The 9,285-nt window shown below is 30.6% G+C and overlaps 2 protein-coding genes across 2 annotated transcripts; one reads left to right on the top strand and one right to left on the bottom strand.

The window, feature by feature from the left end:
* Positions 1 to 1,455, top strand: LOC129918120 (uncharacterized). Its single transcript, XM_055998469.1, has 3 exons — positions 1 to 967; positions 1,118 to 1,288; positions 1,418 to 1,455. The coding sequence occupies exons 1-3, from the start codon at positions 1 to 3 to the stop codon at positions 1,453 to 1,455; spliced, it is 1,176 nt and encodes a 391-aa protein (XP_055854444.1).
* A 4,078-nt stretch (positions 1,456 to 5,533) lies between these two features.
* LOC129919481 (uncharacterized) lies at positions 5,534 to 7,539 on the bottom strand. Its single transcript, XM_056000365.1, has 2 exons — positions 7,270 to 7,539; positions 5,534 to 7,206 (listed from the first exon to the last, which is right to left on the bottom strand). The coding sequence occupies exons 1-2, from the start codon at positions 7,353 to 7,355 to the stop codon at positions 5,571 to 5,573; spliced, it is 1,722 nt and encodes a 573-aa protein (XP_055856340.1). The 5' UTR covers positions 7,356 to 7,539; the 3' UTR covers positions 5,534 to 5,570.
* Positions 7,540 to 9,285: the final 1,746 nt, after the last annotated feature.

Here is a 9,285-nt window from a genome sequence, read left to right as displayed (position 1 = left end):
ATGGTCAATGTGATAGCAGTTTTTCAAGACTTTTGGAATACTTCGATTTTTTACATGTACAGAAATTTTGGAGATCTTACAATTGAGAAATACCTGTGGACCGAAAAGGATATAGTTATTTTTACTGATCGAATGAGTAACCTTCAGGGCATTCGGTTCCCAGTTCTTTTTGAACTTGAATATTCAGGAATAATCATCACAGTAAACTCTAAAGGTGAACCGATATTTGGTGGTTTTATAGGAAATATTTTCAGTTCCCTTGCGAAGAAGATCAATGCTAGATTGGATAAGTCGAATTTTCTCGTAAACACAACATTTACACGAATTACTCATGAGGGTGTTATGAATAGAACTATTGAGATGTCAGGAGGATGTGTGGGGATTTCGCCAGACAACATTAAATGGTACTCATATCCTATTGCAATGTCTGATTGGAGTGTGATGCTGCCTGTAGAGTCTAACATTCCTATTTACAAAGTATTTGCATTTGTTTTTAATTGGGATGCTTTTGCAATATCAATTATGGTCCTTGTTTTGCTGTCTTTATCACTTGCAGCTGCCAATAAGTTCTCAGGATCCAGTTTTCGCTATTTCTTCAACATTGATTGTTTTCGTGGAATGCTTGGGCAGTCTTTCACTGAAACACCCCAACCCTCCTGCAGTACCAAAATCATCTATTCGCAGATATTTTTACATGGAATCATACTGGTTACAACATACAATGCATTTCTGCAGTCCTTAATGACCACACCACCTAAAGAAAAAATTATAAAATCATTCGATGATCTGCAAGCAAGTGGTTTAAAAATATACATTCATCTTGCCGAAATGAAATATTTGTCCAAAGTAAGACCCGATCTCATCAAAAAGTATTCAAATCTATTCCAAGTTGAAACTAATTTCGTGGCTTTGAAAGAAATGCGGAACAGTCTTAATACTAATTGTGCCTTTATTGTTACTGGAATGAGTTGGTTGAATTATGAAAATCAACAAAATTTCTTTAACCGCAAATTATTTCGTTTATCTGACGAATTGTGTTTTATTAAAAATGGTCTACTTGGATTATTAATTAATGAAAATTCAATTTATAAAAAAATTTTGAATTTACATATCTTAGAAGCACAATCAAGTGGATTGGCAGATTTCTGGATGAAAAAGTCTTTTTACGAATTACTTGCTGCTGGAAAATTGAAAAAGTTAAAATTTGACTTGGACCCAGAATTGGAACGACTTAAAGTTGAAGATCTTAAATTAATTTGGATATCGATGGGATTTGCGTTGATGATGGGTATTTTGTGCTTTATTGGAGAAATTGGTGTTTTTAAATGGAAGAACTGGAGAGTTATTTGAAAATTAAGAATTATTTTCTGTGGTATAACCTAGAATTACCCCGTTAATGTTTCTTATCTTATTCCAGGACTCTATGTTTTTGCTATGGCTGAAAAGCTAAAATAGTTTTTTTTTTCAGTTTTTGGACTATGCTCTGAATTTGTAACTGCTAACTTAGCGGAAAATTAGTTTTATTTAAGGAATTTCTTAATATAGAGTTAAAAAAAAATAAAATCTGGTTTTTGAGTTCTTGCATAGAAAAGAATTAAAAAAAAAAATCGAAAATCGTTAGAGGTATAAAAATTTTCGAATATTTTTCAAAAAAAAACTTGGTTTCTATGTCATTTTTAAGAAAATATTATTCAACAGAGAAAAACAAAATTTTGAGAAAATTCATCAACCCGTTTTCAAAAACTTGATTTTTCAAAAAAACAAAATTTTAAATACAAATCCAAAAAGGGTTTTTTTTTGACAATTTTGTAAAATTATTATATAACGTTTACTTTAACGTTTCTGTATAAAAACTTTGGTTGAAATCGGCTATATCGCTTACGAGAAATTCGTAAATAAAAAAAACGTTCTATAAAAGGTACGGTTAATAACGGAATCTACAAAAAAATATTTTTTTTATTTCAAAGGTTGGCTCTTATTTTTAATATTGCACAAAGAATTTAATCAGAATCGTTAGAGCCGTTCTATTTCCATTAGGTAGCTACCGTTAATTTTGATCCTAAGTACACTAAGTTTAATAAAAAATGTTTATGTAAAATTTTTATTAACTCTCAAAGGAAGAAAATTTAAAAATTTCATGGCTCCTATGCCTTTCTTCAATTTTCCACCCTCTCATTTAAAAGCACTCCGCCGTTTTATCTTCTTTTTTAACCCATCCAACGGTTCCTACAATATAGGTAAACCCGTGAATGTCTTATTAGTTTCTTATTGCTTTGTTTTTTTTTTCGACATAACCAATAGCCCAGTAATAATACCTTATTTTAATTAAGTCACGGAATTACATTTTGGAATAAAGAACGTATAATTCAAATCGCTCCTGTAATTAATTATATATATTGAAATTACACGTCCGAAATAGAAAATGTACTGAAGTCCGGTGAAGAAGTCCAATATAATTAATAATACCTGCCTTTTGAATATATCCCTTAAAATTCTACTAACCTTCAGAAGTCAATCCAACACAGTTTCAGTCATGAATTTAACTGCGACAATTCTAGTTGCCTTCGTCGTACTTTTAGCTGCGGAATTCTTAACAACAGAAGCAAGATTTTACTCAAAGTTTTTGAAATTCATCGAAGATATAAACAAAGTTAAGCAATTTGAAAGTGTTTTTCTCTTAAGATCAACCAAAGAATCTTCATTTGATGACGAATTCATAGCCAATCTTATAACATCACTTGGTACTCCAGTGATTCTTTCAACTGAGACTTCATCATTCTACTTGAGTGGAGAATTCAATGAAAACATTCTAACAATTGTTCAATTTGATTCAACTGAGTTATTGATTCAGAAATTATCGGAATATCTTCAACACCTCCGATTTTGTAAGACAATTTTCGTGCTAAAAAGTTCTTTGAGAAATGATACCGAACTGAAAATGGTCTTAACTTTATGCTGGAAACATAGAATGGTCAATGTGATAGCAGTTTTTCAAGACTTTTGGAATTCTTCGATTTTCTACAGCTACACACATTTTGGAGATCTTACAATTGAAGAATTCCTTTGGAGCACAAAGGAAATGGTTTTTTTCCCAAATCGAATGAGTAACCTTCAGGGAATTCAGTTCCCAGTACTTTTTGAACGAGAAGATTCCGGAATAATCATCACAGAAAACTCTAAAGGTGAACCGATATTTGGTGGTTTTATGGGAAATATTTTCAATACTCTTGCGGAGAAGATCAATGCTAGATTGAATAAGTCGAATCTACTCGTAAACCCATCATTTTCACGAAAAACTCACGAAGAAGTAATAAATGGAACAATTGAGATAGCAGGTAGAAATCTGATATTTTCGTCAGACAACATTAAATGGTACTCATATCCGATCGTAGTATTTGATTGGAGTGTGATGCTGCCTGTTGAGTCCAACATTCCTATCTATAAAGTGTTTGCGCTTGTTTTCAGTTGGGATGCTTTTGTAATATCAATCGTGGGTCTCATTTTGCTATCTTTATCACTTGCAGCTTCGAACAGATTTTCAGGATCAATTTTTAATTATTTCTTCAACATTGATTGTTTTCGTGGAATGCTCGGGCAGGGTTTCACTGAAACACCCCAAGCCTCCTGCAGCACAAAAATCATATATTCAATGATATTTGTACTTGGAATCATAATGGTTACTACATACAATGCATTTCTGCAGTCCTTCATGACCACACCTCCTAGAGAAAAAGTTATTAAATCATTCGATGACCTGCAAGCAAGTGGTTTAAAAATATACCTTAATATTCCAGAAATCAATCAGTTGTCCAAAGTAAGACCCGATCTTATCAAAAAGTATTCAAATATATTCCAAGTTGAAACTAATTTCTTGGCTTTGAAAGAAATGCGAAACAGTCTTAATACTAATTGTGCCTTTGTTGTTACTGGAATGAGTTGGTTGAATTATGAAAATCAACAAAATTTCTTTAACCGAAAAATATTTCGTTGGTCTGAAGAATTGTGCTTCACAAAAAATGGACTAATTGGAGTTATAATTAATGAAAATTCAATTTATAAAAAACTTTTGAATTTGCATATCTTAGAAACACAGTCAAGTGGATTGCTAGATTTCTGGATGAAAAAGTCTTTTTACGAATTACTTACTGCTGGAAAATTAAAAAAGTTAAAATTTGACTTGGACACAGAATTGGAACGACTTAAAGTTGAAGATCTTAAATGGATTTGGATATCGACGGGATTAGCGTTGATGATCACTGTTTTGTGCTTTATTGGAGAAGTTTGCATTTTTAAATGGAAAAGCGGGAGAAATATTGGAAAATCAAAATCAGAAATTGTTTTTCCATGTAGAAGATATTTTTTTAAATAAATGAATGTATGGTTTTTTTTTTAAATTTTTTAATGAGATAAAAACAAATTTAACTTTTCTAGATGTTTTTTCGCAAAAATAAGAAAAATACCTATTGTTATTTTGGGTGATGATGCATTTTTTGAAATGCTTAAAAAGGCGGTGTGGTTTCAATTCGTTTGTTGTTTTTGAATTTGATGATTCTTGGTTATTTGAAAGCTGGTGATTGCAATGTGGTCCCATTTTGTTTCAATTCGGACTATGGCTTCCATGAAAAAATTATAACCACAAGTTTAAATTTCGATGAATTGAAGTCGATTTATTTATTTTATGTATAGGTACAAAAAAAAAAACAAATAACTTAAGAATACCTAACTCAATAGCTTTTTCTTTTCCATTAATTCCGTTGTACCTAAACCGAAAAAAAAAACCAATATCAATTTGAAATTTTTTAAATATCAAATTAACATTTTTTTTTTTTAGATATAAGCAAAAAATGCTCTATAAAATAATGTTTTATGATAATTATAATATCAAAACAATATTTTTATTATCAGGATGATATTTAAATATCACATTTTTGAAATTTTTTGTTGATATTTTATCAATTTGTCATATCAATTTCTCATTCCAAATTATTGAAAAATATTAAATAAAAAACTCTTAATGTGTACTAATTTAAAGGCGCTTTGTGTTTTTTCGAAGTTAAATGTATGATTTACTGATAAAATTTGGGAGAAAATAACAAAACAATTATATCACCTATAATAGAAAAAATAATATCACCACTATTTTATAAAGAATATACACTTTCAGTAATGTTTTGTTTGATTTTAAAGAAAAATGAAAGAAAATACTTAAAATAATAAAAATAATAAAAAAGAAAAAGAAAAAAATACCATTATAATAAACTGAAACGTAAAATCTAGTCAACATTGATATTTTAACTGTCAAAGTGAAATGTTCACTATCCACCTCAAAAAAGATATAATTTGATAGCTGTTATTATCAATTTTTTTTTTCGGTGTATTATATTCAAAATATACTTACATAAATGTTTTTTTTTTGTTCATAAAAAATGTAGGTAGGTATGCAAGCTAATTTATTTTTTACTTTTCTGGGAAAATAATGAAAATATAAAAACATGTAGGTAAAAAAGTTAAAATTTATTGTTCACTTCATCATAATTCACATTCAAATCAAATATTAACACTTTTTTAATTTATTTTCTAAAACAACCAGCAAATTTGTTTCCATTTGAAAACACAAATTCTCCAATAAAGCTGATAGCAGCAACCGCCAATGATAATCCCATCAATTTAAAAATCCATTTCAAATCTTCAACTCTCAGTGATTGTAATTTAGAATCAAAATCAATATCTAACTTTTTAATTTGTCCAGTACCAAGTAATTCAAAAAATGACTTCTTCATCCAGAAATCTAACAATCCACTTGATTGTATTTCTAAGATATGAAAATTCAAAATCTTTTTGTAAATTGAATTTTCATTCATTAAAATTCCCATTAGTCTATTTTTTACAAAGCACATTTCTTCAGACCACCGAAATAATTTTCGATTAAAGAAATTTTGCTGATTTTCATAATTCATCCAACTAATTCCAGTTACAGCAAAGGCATAGTTGGTATTAAGACTGTTACGCAGTTCTTTCAAAGCCACGTAATTCGTTTCAATTTGGAAAAGATTTGAATATTTTTTCATAAGATTGGGTCTCATTTTGAACAAATTATCGATATCGACTTTATGAAGTAATATTTTCAAACCAGATTCTTGCAGATCATCGAATGATTTTATGATTCTTTCTCTTGGTGGTTGGGTCATAAAGGACTGCAGAAATGCATTGAATGAAGTAACCATCATAATTCCAAACAAAAAAATCAGCGAATAAATAATTTTTGTGCTGCAGGAGGCCTGAGGTGCTTGAGGTAAAGACTGTCCAAGCATGCCACGAAAACAATCAGTGTTGAAGAAAAAGTCATAACTTGATCCTGAAAACCTGTTGGTAGCTGTAAGTGATACAGACAGTAAAATGAGAACCAAAATTGATATTGCAAAAGCATCCCAATTGCAAACAAATGCAAACACTTTGTAAATAGGAACAGTTGACTCCACAGGCACCATCACACTCCAATCAAACATGGCAATGGGATATGAGTGCCATTTAATGGGCAACAACATCATTTCACTATTTGACATCTCAATTGTTCCATTGAGGACAAGCTCATGAGCACTATACGGTGGCAATGAAGTGTTTACGTTTGACATATCCAATCTAGCATTGATCTTCTCCGCAAAAGAACTGAAAATATTTCCCATAAAACCACCAAATATCGGTTCACCCTTAGAGTTTACTTTGATGATTACACCTGAATCTACTCGTTCAAAAAGAACTGGGAACTGAATTCCCTGAAGGTTATTCATTCGATTTGGAAAAATAACTATTTTCTTTTTGTTCCAGATGAATTTTTCAATTGTAAGATCTCTTAAATTTCTGTAGCTGTAGAAAGTCGAAGAATTCCAGAAGTCATGAAAAACTGCTATCACATTGACCATTCTATGCTTCCAACAAAAAGTGAAAACCCTCTTCAGTGCGAAATCATTTCTTGAAGAACTGCTCAGCACGAAAATTGTCTTACAAAATCGAAGATGTTGAAGGTGTTCCGAAAGTTTTTGAAGTATTAACTCACTTGAATCAATTTGAACAATTGTTAGAATGTTTTCATTGAATTCTCCACTCAAGTAGAATGATGAAGTCTCAGTTAAAAGAATCACTGGAATAGCAAGTGAAGTTGTAAGATCGCGTATGAATTCGTCATCAAAAGAAGATTTCTTGGTCGATCTAAAAAGAAAAACACTTTCAAATTTCTCAACTTTGTTAACATTTTCGATGAATTTCAAAAACTTTGAGTAAAATCTGGCTTCTGTTGTCAAAAATTGAGCAGCAAATACTGCAACAAAAGCAGCTATAATTGCCGCCTGTACATTCATAACTGAAAACTTATATCAATATCAATTTCAGTTTTCGAGAATGTTACGATATATTCATGGGTTGACTCACATATATCTAAGTTAATTGATTTTTTTCGGAGTACCTAGCTACGGTAGTTTTTTATTTCAGGCTTTTTTAATTTTACAGAAAACTTCCCTTTTTATTAATATATTGATTGAAATTTTTTTGAGCTACTCGTAAGAGTGTTTTTATTAAATTTAATTTTCCGACAATTCTCAAACATTTCTATAAAAATAATAGTTAATCATTTTTCATTTTAAAAAGAAAACAAAATAAAAATGAACTATACCAAATTGAAGTAGTTACGTATGTACATTAGGGCGTTCGTTATTTAGGTTTTTTTCTAGAATCAAGTTCCTAAGTGGAAAAACTGTTTCTAGATAGTAAAAAAAAAATCTCAAATTTTTTCAGATATTTATTTTGATGCTAGATGGCGCCCCAAGAGGGTTAAGGTTTTTTCTTATTTGAAATAGGTATATTAGGGTGGGTCAAAAAAATCGAATTTATTTTTTTTGATTTGGTACTCCGAAAAATCGATTGCTAGACACCTCTAGAATATACACACCAAATATGAGCTCTTTATATTAATGGGAAGGTCCTCCGCTTTTAAATTTTCCATTTTTGCATCAAGCTTCTACAAAAAAAAAATTATTTTTTTTATAAATCGACTTTTTTGCAAATTTCTTTGCTTATTCTTGTAGGAAATTGAACGCTGTCATATAGGTTCGACACCCCTGCCTAAACCTACATTATATAAACATACTTATAATCATACATTTGTATTATGTTATCTTTTATGACACCTCAATAAAAGTACACTTCAGTCTTCACTTAATCATTGACCACTTGACATGGTGTCAGAAGTGGCTTAAACTTTTATATTAATAGAAAAGTTTATATTAAGTTCCGCATCAATTGTTAATACGAAAAAAAAAAAAAAAAAAAAAAAAAAAAAAAAAAAAAAATCGGTAACAATAAATAAATTAAAAATAAATATATTAAGAATGCCTCCTAAAGATGATCCACAATCTGAAACTCTGAGTGCAGCTAATTACGTGAAGCCACCAAAGCCACTCCAAATAACCGGTGGAAACCTTTCATCGGCATGGAAAAATTGGATCCAGCTTTATAAATGGTTCGAGATAGCTGCACAACTAAACAAAAAACCAGAGGAAATCCAAGTGGCAACATTTATGTCATGTATAGGAGCAGATGCAGCAAACATCTATAATTCTTTTTCCTTCACAGAAGCCGAGACTGATAAAGTATCTTCTATAATTAATAAGTTTAACGAGTATTTTTCTCCTAGGGTAAGCTTAACATTTGAAAGGTACACCTTTAATACTCTAACTCAACGCGAAGGAGAAAGTTTCGAAGAATTCTTAACAAAAATTAAAAATCAATCAAAAAAATGTGCATTTGAAAATCTTGAAGACTCATTATTGCGGGACAAAATAGTAACGGGTATAAGAAATGATAGTCTGCGTGAAAAATTATTAGCAGAAGATGACATCAAACTAGATCAGGCTATAAAGGTATGCAGAGCAAGCGAGATAGCTTCCCAGCAATTGCGCGATTTACATAAGCCCGAAACAGCAGCAGTTGATGCAATAAAAAAATATAACCCACATTATTACAAAAAATCACCAAAAGCCAAATCTTCATTCACCTACACATGCAGAAATTGTGGGACAGAGCATGAAAAAAATAAATGCCCAGCATACAAACAAAAATGCCAACACTGTAAAAGAACTGGCCATTTTACCGATCTATGCTTTCAGCGAAGAAAAAAATTCGATAAGAAGAAAAAAGTATACACCCTACAAGAAGGCACACAACCTGTTAGCGAAAGTGACAATACTAGTGACGATTCAAGCGGTTTGTTCGTTCTAGCTCTCACAAAATCAG

The sequence above is a fragment of the Episyrphus balteatus genome, chromosome 4 (genome assembly GCF_945859705.1).
Source record: "Episyrphus balteatus chromosome 4, idEpiBalt1.1, whole genome shotgun sequence".
In the NCBI taxonomy this organism is placed as follows: Eukaryota; Metazoa; Arthropoda; class Insecta; order Diptera; family Syrphidae; genus Episyrphus; species Episyrphus balteatus.
Note: the sequence above shows the minus strand (reverse complement) of the source record. Positions and strands in the feature narration are given on the sequence as shown.